The 19,500-nt window shown below is 38.1% G+C and overlaps 1 protein-coding gene across 5 annotated transcripts in view; it reads left to right on the top strand.

The window, feature by feature from the left end:
* The first annotated feature begins 5,742 nt into the window (after window positions 1–5,742).
* The window catches only part of TRIT1 (tRNA isopentenyltransferase 1), a 92,070-nt gene continuing 78,312 nt past the window's right edge, over window positions 5,743–19,500 (top strand). For 4 of the 5 annotated variants that reach the window (XM_007492841.3, XM_056795209.1, XM_056795212.1 and 1 more), the window contains exon 1: window positions 5,744–5,955. In XM_007492841.3, coding sequence (XP_007492903.1) covers window positions 5,779–5,955 — 177 coding nt within the window. In that variant the 5' untranslated portion in view covers window positions 5,744–5,778. Of the gene's footprint in view, window positions 5,956–19,500 lie in introns of all 5 variants that reach the window. The other variant, XR_008911487.1, reaches the window with a different exon arrangement.

The following is a 19,500-nucleotide window of genomic DNA, read 5'->3' as shown; positions in this document are numbered from 1 at the left end:
GGAGATAAGGGTTATCAAAAGATCTGCATATTTCCCCCAAAACAACCCAACTTGTGGTCTTCCCACTCAATTCTGGGCCCAGAGCACTGAAATATTATGCTGAAATAATAGATATAAATATAAATAAAATAAGAGTTTATTTTAGATAAGGGAAGGGAATTAGGATGATCTATTTTAAGACTATAAATAACCTTTCCCCTCAAAATCAAGTTGATAAACTACCCTATTTAATACTTCTCTACCTACAAATCTACTTCCTACAACTAGTTAAATACACCCCCCCTTAGTTAATATATAAAAGTGGTAAGGAATTGAAGATTGCAGGAACAGGCCAAGAGGAAAGAGTTCTCACTGACAGTTGGCACTTGGATGTCTTCAGCAGCTCTGTTGGAAATCACTATCAGCCACAAGATACACACAGGGACACAGGAACCAGTCATTGGATAAGGGATACAGTCACAAGAGAGGGAGACTAGTCTTAACTCATGAGGTCCACCCAAGGAGCTAGACTCACTGTCTCCCAAGCAAGAACAACTTTCTCACTCTCCTAGAATTCTGGAACCTTCCTGCTTCTGCCTTGCAGCAGCTGCTCCTTCTTTTCCTTATAACAACACAGTCCATTCATAGTATCTGACCAAGATTTATGAAATGGGAGACCAGGCTCAATGAGCCTCTTCTATCTATAACTTGCATATTACATTCTGGATAACAAATTCTAGATCTCTTCTGACTGGTTGTGAATGGTGTTTAGGAGGCTCTGCCTTACTCCAGAGCTTTGTGTAATCAATACAACTTTATCCACAAAAATAGGAAAATCTGGATGACCCTTCCACCTCAAAGAGATTCTTCTTCAAACAGAACTTTGTGTTGGACATTCACCATCATGGTGCAAACACTGTCTTTGACCTCATTTGATATTAATAGAGGATATTAAACAAAATGTCAATCAAAGAATCTTGTATGATCTTTACACATTTATTAGAAACATCTTATTGAAGGAGAACCTTAAAAGGTGCATTTATTTATAGAGCCAATCCACCAGCAGCAATGATCTTGAATTCATGGCATCTTTTCGTTAATTGTGTGATTGTAAAACTGTAATTTGTTGCAGAATATAATTTGAAAAAAAAAACCCGCTTGTTTCTCTCATATTTCCACTAAGGAAATATTTGGTCTTTATGTCAAGCATTCTCATAAAGATGTAGAAGTAAGAAAGCAAACATATAGAGAGAGCACTGGTTAATAATGTTCTCTCAATTGCCTTTTGCTTCCATAGCAATGCTATCTTTGATCTTTTTTCTCCCCAGTTGTTTAGTATCTTCCCTCTTTCAGATACATTTGCAAATTGTTCCCTTAATGCCCTCAAAATTGGCTTGCCCCCAGCCCAAATCTCCTTTGCCTATGCTTGGCTAGTTCAGCTCCTTTTCTGATTTTTATATCTTTATTGCCATTTCCAATTCCCCATGCATCTTATTGGAGATTGTGATATTACAATCCAAATGCAGTTCCTCCTATAACAAAAGCAATTTGTTATAGGAATCTTGATAGATAGTGGTCATTTTTTGTCTTTTTGTTTTCCTATATCTATTAATGCACTTTGAAAGATGTGGATATTTCTTGCCAACCTGTGTGAAACTCATTTTTCTGCCTGCTGCTTCTCAATGTTTTACAAGTTCATAACCTTGTGCCATTTTCTTTCATAAAGATTTGTAAATCAGTTTATATTCCAAACAGATGTTACCCGTTGCTTCCATGTCTTTCTGTTTGACAAAGAGATGAAATATTTGTTGGCTGAAGTAGTTTCTACCCTCTTTGAGCATTCCAGTTGTGGTATTTGCTTTATATCAGTTAAAACCTGGTAGGAATAGTCTCTATTGAAGTTTGTTCCTTTATCTGTTTCCCATTTTTCAGGGTCAACACCTAGTTTAAATAAGTCAGACAGAAGTGATTTTGATGGGTTCAGAGTTTATTTTTCATCTTTGTACTAACAAATTCATGGTTATCCTATATAAATAATTGGAAATGATTACCAAATTCTTAACTAGTCATTTCCTGTTTGTAAAGAGAGAATTAATTTTATTTTTGGTGATGTTGTTTAGTATTTGCCATGTTCAATGCCTTCTGATTATCTTCTCATTTTCTCTCAACATATAGGTATGAAGCATCTATATACTTAGCAATGCTTTGGTGTCCTTATCTTGAGATTATTTCCTCAACATATTTTTCATTATCTTCCCCTACCTTTGTGCTTGTCGTTGAGTATTAATGAATATGTTTATTAAATTTTGTCAGTCTTATTGAGTTCCCCATGGGATTTCCTTACAATTTATGGTGATTGTGGGAATAATGTTTCAGATTGCCTTTGGATGTCTAATAAAACCAGGGCCAACTCCTTTAATATGCCTCTCTAAGGAGAATCTTTGAAGTGACCTTCTAATCTGGCTGCAACTTATTTATATCTTTTGCTTTCATTTTTGACAAAATGGTCAATGGGATACAATTTAGTTATTCCAAGAATATATGGATACATTGGTCATTAGAAAAAGATCTTACACTCATACCCAGAGTTAAGTTATTGTTTATAATTCATCTAAAAGCATCTGGATTCTTCATCCCTTCTGTCTCCCTGTCAGCATCTTTGCCATTTACATTCATTGCAAGAGTGGAAAGGGAGAGACAAAGGAGTAGAAAAGGAGCCTCAAAGGAGTATGGGCCATTTTATACTTTTCTGTGTTTTATGAATTACCACAGCCAAATCATTCATTACTAAATGACCAACTTTCTGGTGATGATCTTCTCCATAATTAGCCATTTTGGGCATCAGGCAAAAGATACTGTCCATTTTGGGGATCACACATGAAGCCTCTCTAGAGTAAAAAAAAACTTCTAATATCCATGCTTTCCTGGCACAGTCCTCAAGAACCTCCATAATGAGGCATCTGAATAGGATTTTTGGCAGGGGAGGACTCATTTTAAAACTGACTAGTCTGGAAAGAGATGATAAAAAAAAGGGGAGGAGCCATTCATATAATGAGATGGAGTCAGTGGCAGTATCAATATGATAAGTATGGATTTATCTATCTTGTATCTCTTTCCACTGTCAGCTTTCCTTTAGCTCACTCAGATCTGGGTCTGTTGCACAGTGCTGGCTCACTGTAGGTACTAAGGGGAGTAACATTCCCCTATAGCAGGATCAAACTACTTATCTAGAAGAGATCAGATAAGAAGGTGGGCTACTCACCTAAAGAGAGCAAGGGGAAGCAGATGTATAGCTCTAGTGCTCCAGTGGTAACCACATAATGTTGTATGACCCAGAACAAGAATTCTTAACCTAAGATATATGTGTGTTTTTAAAAAATTGTTGGAATTCTTTAAAACATTTATTTTAAAAATATTTTTTACTTATTCCATCAAACATTTCCCAATTACATTTTATAATTTTTTTAACATTTATTTAAAAATTTTTTGAGTTCCAAATTCTTTCCCTCCTTCTATTCCTTCCTCCACCCCTTGAGAAAACAAGTGATATAGTGTTAATTATGTGTTAAATTATGTAAAACACACTTTCATATTAGCTGTGTTGCAAAAGAAAACATACACACCCCAAAAAGAAAAATAAAATGAAAAAAGTATGCTTTAGTCTGCACTGAGTGTTTATCAGTTCTCTCTCTGGAAGTGGATAGTGTTTTTTATCCTGGGTTCTTTGGAATTGTCTTAGATCATTGATGGCAAACCTTTTAGAGAACACATTTGTGTGTCCTCTCCCCCTCCCCCCAGTGATCCCCCTTTCTCTGTCAATGTCTTACCCCAGATAGGGGAGGGAGGAAGAGAAAGGAGTGGCCTACATGCTCTGGTCAGGGGAGAGAGTAAGCATGGAAGGGTGGGGAGGTGTGGTGGATAGGGGGAAGGAAGCAGCTCCCCTGGAGTCCCTCTACCTTTCTAGTAACTAACTCTGCAGGGAACAGAACACATATCCAGAGAGAGAGATATCTCTGCATGCCATCTTTGGCATCCGTGCCATCTTTGGCATGCATGCCATAGGTTCACCATCATGGTCTTAGATCATTGCCTTGATCAGAGTAGCTAAGTATTTCACAACTGATCATTATTACAATATTGCTCTTACTGTATACAGTGTTCTCTTGGTTCTGCTCACTTCACTTTTCATCTGTGAATGTAAGACTTCCCATATTTTTCTGAAATCATGGGATGTTTTTTAAAAATATTTTGATAATTATTTCAATAAAATTAGTTTCCTTCATGATTTGTATAAATGCAACTAAAAACATTATACTGAGAAACATCCCATGAGCTTTGCAAGATTGTTTCCACTAAAGGGTGGAAACAAAAATAGTTAAGAACCCCTAGAATAGAGAAAGGTTTTCCAAGCTAATGGATAACTGTTTTAGGAGTGATCTGTGTGAAGATGTGGGCAAGAGTACCATAGGATGAGGTGTGGGTGGCTTTCAATCTCCCTCTATTGTAGGAAATACTTACATAGAAGATCCCAAGAAAAAGAAGGGAGAAAGTACAAATCCCTGTCCCTGAGGGCCTCTGCCTAGTTTGAAAATTCATCAGTCAGTTAGTCAACATGCATTCAATAAACACCCACTAAGTGCCATGCACTGCTTTAAGCCATAGGAATACAAAGAAAAACAAAAGATAATCTCTTACCCTCAAAAAGCTAAGTCTAAGATTGGAGTGGGTAGGAGACAACACCAAAAACAACTCTACAAAAAAAAAGTAGAGACAATAAATTGGAGATAATAACTAGGAGTTGGAAAAGGCTTTCTATAGAAGGTGAAATTTTTAGCCTTATTGAGTTCACCAACATCTACTGATGCCAAAACATAGTTTTAAAAGTGACTCTGGGTTCTGGAAGGCTATGCCCAGTTGGACACAAGCTCTGCCAGGTTAGACCAACTGGGAGAGATTTCCTAGCATAGATGAGAAAACTGATGGTGTCAACTGACCAAGGATCAGCCTAGCTAAATTTGGAAAGTCATATAACTAGCAAGGTTGGCCATGGAGACCCATGAATGAACTGTGGCAGTATCTCTTAATTTCTTAGAGACAGCAGATCTGGGGGGTTGGGGTGGGGAGGAATCTCCAGGATGGATGTCAAAGGATCTGTGTAGAGATTAGTGGGTCTGATACTTATTAGCTGGGGATCCTTGGGCAAATATCTCCCTTTCTCTCCTCATCTGAGAAGTTTAGAAGGAGTAAGCTGGGTCAGGAATTAAGAAGGCCTGAGTTCAAATTAGACTTTCATATTTCCTGCCTGTGTGACCCTGGGCAAGTCACTTAACCTCTCTTTGCCTCAGTGTTTCTCATCTGTAAAATGGGGATAAGAAGAGCACCTATCACGCCCCCCCCCTCCCCCCCAGGGTCATGGGGATCAGATGAGATAAAGTAGCACACCTGGCACACACAGGCTTTTTTGCTTATATCCTTCCCATTCTCACTCAAGCATCTGTAGTGTTCCTTCCAGTTCCGACCCTCTGGATTCTGTGGGTCCCCTGTTCCCTCCTACATTCCGCTACTGCAGCTACTTCTCCCTTTCTTCTTTTTCCAACCTGCCTTCTCTAATCTGGGTCTGGCCCCGCCCCAGGCCCTGCCCTCCTCTCTCTTCTTCCTTCCCACCCTCCCCGCGGTTGTCATGGACACGGCTGTCAGAGGGCGGGGCGGGATGCAGATTCGCGCGAGCTCTGGACTTGTTCTCGCGATGCTTGTAGCAGGCACTCTCCCTCTGCGACTGCGACGGTGGTTCCGGTGAGGATGGCTGCAGCCATGGCGGCTGCTGCTGCGGCCCGGGCCGGGCCTGGGACCCGGGGCCTGAGGGGACCTCTGCCACTCGTGGTGATTCTCGGGGCCACGGGCACGGGCAAATCCAAGCTGGCACTGCAGCTGGGCCAGCAGCTTGGCGGCGAGATCGTCAGCGCCGATTCCATGCAGGTAACGCGGCCCGGGATGGGGCTGGAGCCGGGACCGGGGTTGGGGCTAAGGGATGAGGAAAGGAGGCCCGGGATGGCGGGAAGCGGCAGGAGAACGGAGAGGAGGGAAGATGGAGAGTCCTACTCATGACCCTCACCTAGGTGTCCATGCTGGACATCTCACGAACGAGACGTGCCCCCGTCCTCAGCCTCTCCTCAACCCAGACCCGGTTGCCCCAACCTTTCCCACCTCAGCCTCTGCCCGGCATCAGGGCGTCCAGGGCCCACCTCCCCCTGCTGAGCTCAGGCCTTTCTTCTTCATCTTCTTCCCCGCCTCCTTTCCCCTTCTCTCTCCCCCTCACCCTTTCCCCTTGTTCCTCTCCTCTTTTATCTCCTTCCCTTCCCTCCTTCCCTTTTGCCGTCTTCTTTTCCTCTTTTCCTCTTCCCCTTCCTCAAATCCTTTCTCTTTTTCCTTTCATTCATCTCTCCTTCCCTTATCTTTCCCTCTTCTTCAGCTTGTTTTTCTCCTTTTCCTCTTTTGCCTTCTCTTCCCTTCTCCCTTGACTTTTACTTCCCAAATAGCCCTTATCCTTTCTTTTCCTCTCCACTATCCCCCTCTAGTCATCTATCTCATCCAAGATTCTGCTACATTGCAAATAGTGTCAGAAGGACCTGAATTAAAATACTTGCTCTTCTACTCGTTACCTGTGTGACCTTGGATAAGCCACATTGCCTTAGTCTCATCTTGACGTCATGGGCTCATTTGTTTCTGTCTGAATCCCTAGTCCATATCCTGGTGTTTTACATGTAGTATTTGCTTAATTGAATGGAAAGGGTTGGACCAGATGTACTCTTAAGGTCTTTTCTAGTTTTAAACTAGTGATTCTTTTCTCTTAACTTCCTCTGCTTCTCTTCCCACTTTCCTTTGTCTTTCCTATTACTTAGATGGGTTTTATGGGAGTATTTTCTTATTTGAGTGTTATATCCGTCCTTTTAAAAATGAAAAATTATGGCACAATGAGAGTAAATTTTTTTTAATATCTGTTGGTTGCTTTTGAGTGCACGGTTTTATTGCCTAATGCTAAAGTGGGGATTAGAGAAGAGGCTATGGTCTTGAACCTCAGAAAAACCATTAACTTTGGAAATAAGATCAACATGTGATACTTAGCAAACAATATAAGACAGTATATATATATATATATATATATATATGCTTTAAATTATTTTTTAAAATCCTTACCTTTTGTCTTAGAATTAATACTGATTGTCTTAGAATCAATACTGCATATTGGTTCTAAGGCAGAATAGCAGTAAGGGGTAGGCAATGGGGTTAAGTGATTTGCCCAGGGTTACTAGAAAGCTAGGAAGTGTCTGAGGCCAGATTTGAATTTACAGACTCCGGTCTCTAGGCCTGGCTCTCAATCCACTGAGCCACCCAGCTATCCCCTATGCTTTACATTTTAAGGGACAAACCAACTGCTGTCTAAGTTCAGAGAAGAGGAAAGCAAATGAAGGAAAACTTGTTTATATGGGAGCTAAAATTTGAGTTGAATCAGTATAATTAATAGAAATGGAAAAGGCAGTGGAAAGGAGGGATAGTATAGAGATTATGGCAAGGGGAGCAACTATGTGAGGAAAAATGCATATGGAATGTTTGAGTGATTAGAGAAGAGGGTTTATTTGGAAAGAGCGGACAAGAATATTTTATGTATGGGAAAATTTAGAACATTTAAAAACCCTACAATAGATTTCAAGGGCGTGGTTCTAAAAAAACTTTGATAGAAGGGAGCCTTGAAAAGTTGGATTCGCCTTCTAGTGCCTTCCCGTGCCTTCCCGAAGTTGCTCCTATAGATAGCTTGTTTATGATATAGCAGTTTGGATGTTGTCTCCTCAATTAGATGCTGGTTTCTTTGAGAACAGGGACTATCTTTTTTACCTTAACTTGTATTCCTAGTTCTTCAGTGCATGCTTAATACATGCTTATTGACTTACTGATTGACAGGGCAGGAAAGTGAAGCAATGAAAACTTTTTTTCTGAGGACATAACTAACCCATTCTAGCAGAGACTGCAGAGATAGGAAGTGGAGTTGATGGATTTCAGATTTTTTTCCCCATTCCAGTTTTGCTTCCAAATTGTTTTGCTACCATACTTCCATGATTGCTCTTTTCAGGTCCATACAGTCTCCCCTTCTATGTTGTTGCCTAGTAGTTTTCAGATTATTTTTTTAAGTTTTCTCAGTGATTTTCATACCTATCCCATCCCTTGCGTCATATTCATGGATTTCATGATTCATATTGAAGATCCCTCTAACAACCTGACTACATAATGCTTTGCGCTAATGACCTTTTCAACTCCTTTAGTCATACTCTGTTATGTTCATTACTTAGACCTAACGATTTTGTTAATTTTACTCTTGTAATTTTACTATGTTCAATATTAATGTTGTATTTTTATTTTCAGTTCCAAATTCTTTCCCCCTCCTTCCTCTTCTACCTGTTGAGAAGAAAAGGGATGGTTATAAAACCTATTACAAAAGTCATTCAGCCAAGATTCTAAGGTTAAAGTTTCATTTGTCAAATACAGCCTGATCTGGTTTTATCCTTTCCAGATTCATGCCAAGCCTACTCTTGACACATATCACTATGTTAGGTCCTTTGACCTTCCTTATTATGTCAAACTTGTTTCCCTCGTTCTACCTTTGCTTTTATTCTCAGTCTTGACTTTATGGTTTGCCATTTTAATATTTCACAAACTACTACATTAGAATTCCTTGTACTTGACACCCCCCCAGCTTTTTCAGTATTCCAGGTAAATCTCATCCTCACTTAAATACTGCCATATGATTTTTCTTCATCTCATATCTGGGCTGCTGAGTATTACTAGAGAAAAGTCAAGAAATTGAGCTGATTTTACCTGCTACAAATTGATGGTATATAACTTCAACTAGACCTCCGCTGCTGATAATCAGTTCTACTCTTGTTGACTATCTTCTTTTATCCCAATATTTTCTAATGTTCTTATAAGGAATAGGTATTGTATTTTGTCATGCTTTTCCTGCATCTATTGAAATAATCATGTGGCTTCTGTTGGTTTTGTTATCGATATGGTCAATTATGCTGATGTTGATTCTCTTCTTTGCCTCTCTGTCCTAAGCCTTTTCCTCTTAAACTGCCAACATATGGCATGTAACTTAGCTTTAGAATCATAAGTTCATAGACCCAGAGCTTGAAAAGACTGAGGTCACCTAGTTCAACTCCCTCCTTGTACAGTTAAGGAAACATACCCAAGGAAGTTATATGAGTTATATTTGGCTATGGGCACAGGTAGGAAGTGGCAGAGCCTAGATTGGAACCCAGATCTTCTCCCTCTAAAGTCACTATTAACGTCTCCTCTTTGCAAATGACTTCCAAAACTATTTCTAGTCCTTATCTTCTTTCTAAGCTCCAGACTTCCAATACCATTGCTCTCAGGACATCTTTCCTTATACCTCAAATATCTTGTCTAAAACATTTTTCCTCCCAAGTCTATTTCTCCTATTGACTGACCCCTCTTTTTGCGGGTAACATGATTCATCTAATTCCCTCTGTTTGAAGTCTTATTTTTATTTTTACTGTACGATTGCCTCTTATATCCAAACAGATCCCTTAGGTTTGGGGATAATAGATTTTGAAGATATACCACCATAGCTCGCCTTTTGCCAGGACTATAATTTTCTTCTGGTTCTGCATCAGTTCATATGACGGCTTTTTAAAAACCCTTACTTTCTGTCTTAAAAATGCTACTAAACATCAGTTCAGTCTCCAAAACAGAAGAACAGTAAGGACTAGGCAATTGGAGCTAAGTGACTTGCCCATGACTAGGAAGTGTTTGAAGACACATTTGAATTCAGGACCTCCTATCTCCAGGCCGGGCTCTCTGTTCATTGAACCACCTTGTGGTTCCAATTAATACAAGTTGTACAGGTTTCTTTGAAATCATCCCTCTCATAATTTCTTAAAACACAATAGCATTTTGTTGCTTATAATTTGTTCATCCATTCTGCAATTTATGGACACCCCTCCCCAAGATTCTAATCCTTTGTCACCTCAAAAAGAGCTATAAATACTTTTTTACATACTTATATTGAAATTTGTTTTGTTTAGGGCCATTCTTTCCCTTAATTTACCATTTTTCCAATTCACTCTTCTTCTTTTACCTCTTTCCTTCCTATTTGCTTTTTGAGTAAGAGATGTTTCTGTACTCAGCTCTGTATATGTATATTCTTTCCTTCTTTGACTATTTCAGATGAGAGTGAGATTCGGGTGTCAGCCATTTAACCTTACTGCTTTCTTCCTTATTTGTATAGATGTTTACTTGCTCATCCTACTTATATGGGATATTTTCCCCTAACCTTCCTTTCCTGTCGCTCTTACAGTATTCCTCTTCCCTTCTCTGTCCATTTTTCTCTTATGATCATTAAACTATAACAAACACTCCTAGACTTTGTCTAATTAGACTTCCTTTATATTCCCAGTTGATAAGAGTTGAGAAGGGACTTTCAGTTATATGTAGAAATAATTTTTGACAATGGTTTTTTTTGATGTTTTAAAATTCAAGTTTTCTTCCTCTCCCTTCTCCCTCTTATCTGAAGTAGTGAATAATCTGATAAAGGTTATATGTATCCTGTAATATATATTTCCATATTGCTCAAGTCATGATAGGAGTCATATCACATATACAATAGAAATCTTATGAAGGAAATATAGTAGAAGATGGCTTGATTTGATTTGCACTCAGATTGTTTTGATTACTGCTTTATAGTATAGTGTTATTTCTAGTTTTATGTTTGTCTTAATTCACTGTTTGAACATTCTATGCAGTTTTGTTCTTTTCATCAGAATTGCTTGGAAGTTTCCTGTTTCATTCAAGAACATTTTTTTTCTCCTGTTGGATTATTCTCAGTTTTGCTGGGTAAGCTGGCTATTGGCCTCCTTCTGAAATTTCTTATTCATTCCTCTGTTCCTTTAGAGTGGTGACTGCTAAGTCATATGCGATACTGACTTTGACTCCTTAGTATTTTGAATTCTTTCTTTCTGTGTTTGCAATATTTTTTCTTTGACCTGGAAGGTCTGGGTTTTGGCTGTGATGTTCTTGAAAATTTTCATTTGAGAGTGATAACTATTTTAAAATAATTAGTTTCTTTTGTAATTGTAGGTATTTCATTTTATGCATTTAAAAGCATTCTGAGAAGGGGTTCATAGACTTTACCAGGTTTCCAGAGGGTCTGTGAGACAAAGAAGGTTAAGAAGTTTGCTGTTGTACCTTTGTCTCTGTTTATTTATTTATTTTTTTAGCCCTTTCTTCCTGTCTTAAAATTGATACTAGGTACTGGTTCCAAGGCAGAAGAGCAGTAATGCTCTTCTAGTAAGGCTAGGCAATTGGAATTAAGTGACATATCTAGGGTCACACAGCTAGGAAATATATGAGGCCAAATTTGAACCTAGGACCTCTCATACCCAGGCCTGTCATTATCTGCTGAGCCACCTAGCTATCCCTCTGTTTATTCTTTAAAGCCCTTTACTACTTGGCCTCAACCTACCCTGACTACATGTTTTTTACCTTTATGCATTCCATAGTTCAGCCAAATTGGCCTTTTTTTTCATACATAGCACTCCTTCCTATCTCTGCCTTTGCACAGGATGCCCTCCATACTTGTAATATATTCTCTTTTTCCCTTCTACCCCTTCTAGTCCCTCATTTCTTTCAGGGCTCATCTCAAGCACCATCTTCTACAGAAAAATTTTCCAGTACCCCCAGATAGTAATGTATTCCTTCTCCAAGTTATCCTATACTGTTTATGAATATAATGTTTCCCTCTTTAGAATGCCCTTGAGGGGAAGGATTTTTTCTTTTTGTATCCCCAGCTCTCATCTCAACAGCTCCACTACATTAATTTTCTTTGTATTTATCTCCAGATATGTCATCCCTTTCTTCAGTGATCTTCAAGTGCCCTTTATTGCCTGGCAAGCTAGGTTCAAATTTCTTATCCTGGCATTAAAGACCCTTGAATGTCTGGTGCCACCTTTCTGTTCCAGTTTTACCTCATTTTGTTCTTTTCCAAGTGCTCTGTTCCAACCAAACAGCTTTTCACTGCCTCTATACTTATCTTTTGCTCCTGCTGTTCCCTTTGCCTGAAATGCTCTTTCCATCTTTGTCTGCTTAATTCATTTTTAAAGTTTATTTTTTAAAATTCTGAATTTAAATATCCCCAAAGAACATTTCCTTATATCCAGAAGAGCATAAAAATAGGATTGCTTATGAAACTGTGAATCTACATTTTATGTGCCTGTTTTTGTTTTTTAAAAAATGTCATTCCACACATTGCTTTCAAAACTTCCCTTCTTCTGTGCTTTCTTCTTTGTACTATAATCTCCACAATTTATTTTACCTTCCCTTTTCTTCTCCTAAAATTCTCAGAACAGAATCTGTTCCACCCCAAAACCTGTTTTAACTTAGTTAATTCTCTCACTACTTTTTGAAGACATTGGGATTTTGAAGGTTATTTATTTATGTTTTTTCTCTTAGAATGTCAAATCATCATCATCATATAGAGACCGTACTCAAATAAATTTGCCTTTCTAAGTTTCTCTTGACTCTTGTTTGCATTTCAAAGTCTATATGGGCTTTTCATTAGAAATGATGGAAAGTTCTCTGTTCCAATAAGTATATTTTTTCCCTTTAGGATTATGTTCACATTTTCAATTTAAGTTATTTTTGGTCATAAGCCTATATATTTTGCCTTTTGAAATGTTTTTTTTTCAAGAGCTTTCATTTTTAGTTGAAGATACCATATCTTCTTTTGTGATCCTGACAATCTTTGATTCCTTGGTACTTGAAAGGATTATTTTCTGATTGCTTACTGTATATTTTCTTTGATGTAGGAGATCTGGTTTTTGGTTGACATATCTGGGAGTTTTCCTTTTGGATTTTCTTTAAGGAGATGATCTTTGATCACTGGTCTTCTATTCTTTACTCTGAGGTTCTAATAGATCTGGTCTGCTTAATTCCTACCTATCTTTTAAGCCTAACTCAAATGACATTTATTACATGAAGCCTCTTATGATCTCTTTCAGGATTATCTTTCCTTTTGTATTTCACATAGGACTTTGTTTTGAACAGAGTTTCAGACATGAATAATACAATAATTCTTTGTATTATTTCAGATGAAAAAATATTTTGTATTATGGTTATCCATGTTTATGTCTTATCTAGATTGTAAACCCCTTAATGTCTTTGTTTAAACTTTTCATCTCGTCCAGCAACTAGTATGGTGTTTGCACATGCTTAGTAAATGTCTGTTGTATTTGAATTGAGTTGATAGGCATTGGAAAATAAATAGGAGGACCTTAGTTTTAGGAAAGTGTAAGCAGTAGAAATATATCATTGATATTTGCAGATAAAGATTTTGGTTAATAGGTTTGGTAATAAAAATTTGGAAGTTTTCCTCAGAAAAGATTGGATGAGCTTTTCAAAGGAGAGAATGTAAAGAGGGAAAGGAAGGGATTATGGTCTACACTTTGGAGAACACCCATAGTTGGGAGACAAGAAGAGAATGAATCCCTGGAATGAGATATCAAACAGTGGTGACTAAAGAGATATCTGCAAAAGCAGGATGTAATTATTAAGGAAGACTAGAAGAAAATATTACTGAAAAATGGGACTGATTCAGTTAGCAAATGGAGCATAGAAGCCAAGAAGAATGAGTGCTGAGCAAAGATAAATGAATCATTGGTTTTGGCAATAAAGCCTTTGAAAAGAACATTTTTATTCCTGATACTAACTAGGAGGTAACAGAGATGTGGAATTTGGTTGTAAAATACATGTTAAAGAAATTTTCCCAGGAAAGGATTGAAGCTAATTAAACTTCAAAAACAGGAGACTATAGTCTGAAACAAAAGGTTATTCCTCCCCCCCCCCTTTTTTAAATGTGGAGACCTGTGTATCTTGAGAAATGAACAAGAGATAAATAAAAAGTATTGTAGCATAGTGGCAAGGACTCAGCTTAAGTTGTCCAGATGCATCTGTCATGAGCCATTTTTATGTAGTTCTGGGTTTCTTTTGTTGTTGTTTTTTAATTCTGAACTTAAACTTATGGTTGAAATGCAATCTCTTAGTTGCTCTAAACACCAAATAAGATAAGCATTTCCATATACATGGAGTTACCAAAGAAGATTTTGCTTGAAACTGCAAATCTGCACAGGAGCACTTGTTTTTCTTTAAGTCTATAATAAATTCAGTATGTAACTTTCACAACTGTCCTGCTTGTCTGTCAAATTAAGTCAACAAGTATTTATTAAGAGCCTACTATGTGCCAGGCATTATCCCAAGTACTCTCATTCCTTCTGCCTTCCCTTCTCTCTGTTCTCTTCTTTTTTAGAGGGAAAGAAGAATCTAACTCTGTATCTTCCCTCTCCTTGCCTTTTCTTCTCTTGATTGGGGAAAATAAAGAAAGAAAACCAAAACTTTTGTAATTCCTATGCATAGTCAAGTAAAACACCAAAAATATCTGTCTTATTTTGTATCTTCCATAATCTCTGTCTGGAAGAGGGGTAGCATTTTTTATTATCAGTTGTGTAGAATTAGGGCTTAGTCACTACATTGATCAGAGTTCTTAAAAGTCTTTGTCTTTTGTATAAATTATTCTTATTCTGCTCACTGTACCCTGTGTCATTTTATATAAGGTGTCCCAGGTTTCTTTGAAACTGTTCCTTTTATTATTTGTGGAGCCATAATACTCTTACATTGAAATATACAAGTTATACATACTTTGTTCAGCTCTTACCCAATCTGTGGACACTCTCTTAGTTTCTATTTCTTTACCACTTCAAAAAAGGGAAGCTATAAAGAGTTTGGTGTTGGGTCAAAGTGTACCTTTTTTAATGTTTTTCCAGAATAGATGGGCCAATTCGTAGTCCCATTAAGAGCACATCAGTGTTCTTGTTTCCTGGAAGCCCTTTGCAACATTTATTATTTGTTATTTTTTGTCATTTTGCCACTCTGGTTGGTTTAAGATAGATCCCCAGAGTTGCTTTAATGGATACTTTCTTTGAATGATTTGTAGCTTTTTTCATATGGCATCCAAGTGGTACAGTTCACAGGGCTTTGAATCAGGAAAACTTGTATGTATATTTGGTTTTATATTTATTAGCTGTAAGACCCCAGGCAAGTCGCTTCTCCTGTTTGTCTCAGTTTCCTCATTTGTAAAATGAGAATAATAATGGCATCAACCTCTCAGGAGGGTCAAAAGGAGGTAATAATTGTAAAGCACTTAGCACAGTTCCTGGCACCTAGCAAATGCTATTTTTAGCTACTATTATTTATTGGTGTTAGCTTATATATCTTTGAAAACTCAGTGTTCTTATCCTTTTGCCACTTAGTCTGTTGGGGAAAATTCTTCATTCCCTTCCAGCTAGGCTATTTAGTCTAGGAGCAGAGAAGGGCTACACTATCTGGGGATTGATCCAATAGGGAGCCTAGCCTGGTAGTTGGAATGATTGTTCATAATATTCAGGGAGGATTGAGGTAGCTGACAACAGAGTCCATAGTCATCAAGAAAAGCTGATGAATCAGGTGGAGTGAAAGAACAGGGTGGTGATATTTTTGACACCTGGTTCAGATATTTCACACATGTTTAGAATCCATTTAAGTTAACATTATAGACTCCATTATTATATATAACACAATGTCTATATTGAGATAATAGTTTAGCTAAACTTCTGCCCTGTCCACAAGGAACTTAAATTTACTATCATGGAGACATCATCTTTAAATTTTCATACAAAATAAATTCTAAATAAATAAATATATTTTGGGGATAGAGGTACTAGTAGCCAGGAATCAGAAATACTTCATGCAGAAGTCTTGCACTAAATTTTGTTTTGTTTTGTTTTTTAATTTTAAACCCTTACTTTCTGTTTTAGTAACAACTCTTAAGACCTAAGGGTAAGAGCTAGGCAAATAGGATTAAGTGAATTGCCTAGAGTCATATAGCTAGGAAGTGTTGGAGACCAGATTTGAATACAGGAACTCCAGGCTCCAGGCCTGGCTTTGATCTGCTGAGCTACCTAGCTGCCCCTTTGCTCTAAGGTTTGAAGTAAACTCGTTTTCACTTAGTTTTGAAGGAAAATAGGGATTCTCTACTGGTGGATTTGTGGAGAAATTGCATTCCAACCATAAGGAGCAGCTGGTATAAAGGCAAAGAAATGAGAGATGGAGTTGTCTGTGAAGAGTCTCAAGAATGGCAGTTTAATTGTACTTTTAGAGTACATGAAAGGGAGTAATGTATAAGAAAGCTGGAAAAATAGGTTAGAATCTGGTTGTGGGGATATCAAATGCCAAACTGGAATGTGTATTTGTCCCTAGGTGTAATAGGGAGCTACTGAAGTTTTCTGGTTGATTGAATGACCTGGTCAGATCTGTGCTTTAGATAAATCATTGTGAGAGAGATGTAAAGAGTAGATTGGAATAAGCAATATTAGCAGAACCACAAAGTAGGAGGCTATTATAGTAGTCCAGGGGAGAGATGATGAGAGTTTGAATCAGAGTTGTGAGAAAGAGACAGATTTGAGAGATGTTTCTTCTACTTTGTGAATAAGACTTTTTATTTTATTTTTCTCATTATACTCCCTTTATTAGGCTTCACATCAAAAAGAATCATATGGGCTTTGCAAATGTTAAAACACCACAAAAGTGCTAATTATCATTATTATTAAGAAAATTTAAAACTGGAAAAAATCTTAAAAGTTATATCTACAATTTACTCATCTTTTACCTGAAGAAATTGGAGGCCAAAGAGTTGGCATCAGCATATATATATATATGTATATGTATATATATATAGGTAAGTAAAACATAGCTCATTTACAATATTGAACCCATCATTTCTTTGTCAAGAGATCTCCAAGACTTGATAAGTGATTGGATACATACATCTAAGGCAGTAATGGTGAACCTTTTGGAGATGGAGTGCCAGGTCCCAACCCCACACCACCCCCAGACCAAGGGTCATGCTTCACCCCTTATCCCACACAAAGGAGGGAGGAAGCACATTGGGCTGCTAGGAGGAGGGGTGGGTGAAGTGAAGAATGTTCTCAGCAAGTGTAGAGAGGGGGAAAGGAGTGACCTGAGTGCTCCACTCCCCTCCAGCTCTGCCACCTGTGAGCCACCTACCTTACCCCTTGTGAGCTCCCATTGGGCTACTGGGCAGAGGGGTAGATGATGTGAAAAAAATGTCATCAAGCATGATGGAGAGGGGGAGGAGAGCAACTCCTCCTGAGCCCCTCCGCCTTTCTAGTAACAAACTCTGGGGTAGGGGGATTAGGGAGAGGGTGACCCACGTGCCCACGGAGGGCACTCCATATGCCATCTTTGGCACCCATGCCATAGGTTTGCCATCACTGATCTAAGGGATAGTGATAAAACAATGAGATGTGGAAGGAACTTGGGTGACTAGAATTATGATGATGCCCTTGACAAAGGGAATTTCATTAGGTAGGTGAGTTTGAGAATAAGAGGATGAGCTCTGTTTTGGTCATATTGAATTTTAAATCTTTCTAGGATATACAGTTGGTTTAATAGGTAGTTGTTAATGTGGACCTGGAACTTGGAGAGAAATTGCCTGGATATCTAGGTCTGGAGGTAATTTGTTTAGAGGAGAGAATTAAGCCCATGGGAGCTGATGAAGTGAAAAGAGATGAGAAGAAGGCCTTGGACAGAGTGTTAGATCAAAGGAGATACTACATGTAAAGTATTTTGCATAACTCAAATAGCAATATTATTCTAGCTATTAATATTATTGATGAAAATCTAACAAAGGGAGACAGAGAATGAGGAGTCAGGCAGATAGGAAAATCCAGAGAGGAGGAAATATCCTGAAGGAGAAAGTAATCAGCAGTGTTAGGTGCTACAGAAAGGTCAAGAAAGAATAGGGATGAAAAAAAGGCCATTAAGTCAGGCAATTAATTCATTGGTAACTGGAGAGAGTCGTTTTGATTGGAAGATGGGGCAGGTCAAATTGTAAAGATTTGAGACTTGAGAGGAGTGAAGGCAATGAGAATACACAGATTTGAGGAGTTTTAACTGGAAAAGAGGAGGGATACATGCTTGAGGGGGTGGTTGAGTTAAGTGAAGGTTTTCAAGAATGAGTGATAATTTATTATTCATGAAGATATCATGAACAACATCTGGAAAATGGTTAGGTTTGTTTTGCCAGAGTTGTGAAAATTATTATATGAAGAGTTCTTTAAAGATTATTAAACCATTTGGACTTACTAGTTGGTAGTTACTTTTATACCTTGAATTTCTATATAATTTCTCTGCACAGATTGTGAAGATAGATTGGTTTGATTCAATGTGGCCATGAGGGCTCTACTGGTTTTTACCTATACTTTCTGAACTTTGTTATTCTGTCTAATTTTAGGGCACATAGGGCACATGCTTTTAATTCTTAACTTTCCGCAACATTCTTTTAAATGTAATTTTTAACCAAAACGGCATTTAGATGGCCAAGAGATTACACCTCTCCCCAGTTGAAAATTGTTTACATACTGCCTGGTAAATTTGAATGAAAATTGACTGGAGTTATTGGATTAAGCAATTTGAATAGTTCCAGAATTTGGGAGGCAATATGGTTTAGTCAGAAAAGGCCCCCTGGTTCAAATTCTCTTCTTATTGCCTATGTGACTGTGGCAAGCCACTTTATCTCTTTTCTTTTGTGTAAAATGTGAATAATATGTGTGTGGCCTGCCTCTTGGACTTGTCAAGATCAAATGCTGTGTGCAAAATTCTTTATTTTTGGGAGAAGTTTTTATTTTATTTTTTTATTTCAAAAAAATTTTTTATTTTCCCTCTCTCCCTTCCCCCAAACCTTTACCTTCTGTCATAGAATTGATACCAAGTATTAGTTCCAAGGCAGAAGAGTGGCAGGGGTTAGACAGTGGGGGTTAACACTTGCCCAGAGTCACACAGCTAAGAAGTAACTGAGACCAGATCTGAACCTGGGTGCTGTCAACTCAAAGCCCAACTCTATCCATTGAGCCACCTAGCTGCTGCTCTCCCCCCACCCCCCATTGGAAAAAAACAAACAAAACTTTTATAACAAATATGCAGTTAAGCAAAACAAAATTTTTCATTGCCCATGTCTAAGAACCATGCTTCATTTTGCACCTTGAATATGTAAGGCACTTTGTAAGCCCTAAAACAGTATACGTTTGATGTCTGTGTCTGGGACACACTGTCATTGTCCTTCCTGCTCTTCTCTTCATAGTCTTATCTGTAGGGCCAATGTCTTGGCACATAGTAAGTGCTTAATAGATGTTTATTGAATGAATGAAGTAATATCTTCCAATCTCCCAGTGACTGTCTCCCTCCTTAGAAACTATTCTTAAGGAACAGCAAGGGGCACAGAGGATCGAGAGCCAGACTTAGAGTCAGGAGTGCCTGAGTTCAGATCTGGCCTCACACACTTCCTAGCTGTGTGACCCTGGGTGAATCACTTAAACCCCCAATTGCCTAGCCTTTGCTCTTCTG

The sequence above is a fragment of the Monodelphis domestica genome, chromosome 4, assembly GCF_027887165.1.
Source record: "Monodelphis domestica isolate mMonDom1 chromosome 4, mMonDom1.pri, whole genome shotgun sequence".
Taxonomy (NCBI): Eukaryota; Metazoa; Chordata; class Mammalia; order Didelphimorphia; family Didelphidae; genus Monodelphis; species Monodelphis domestica.
This window is presented reverse-complemented; position numbering and strand designations above follow the sequence as displayed.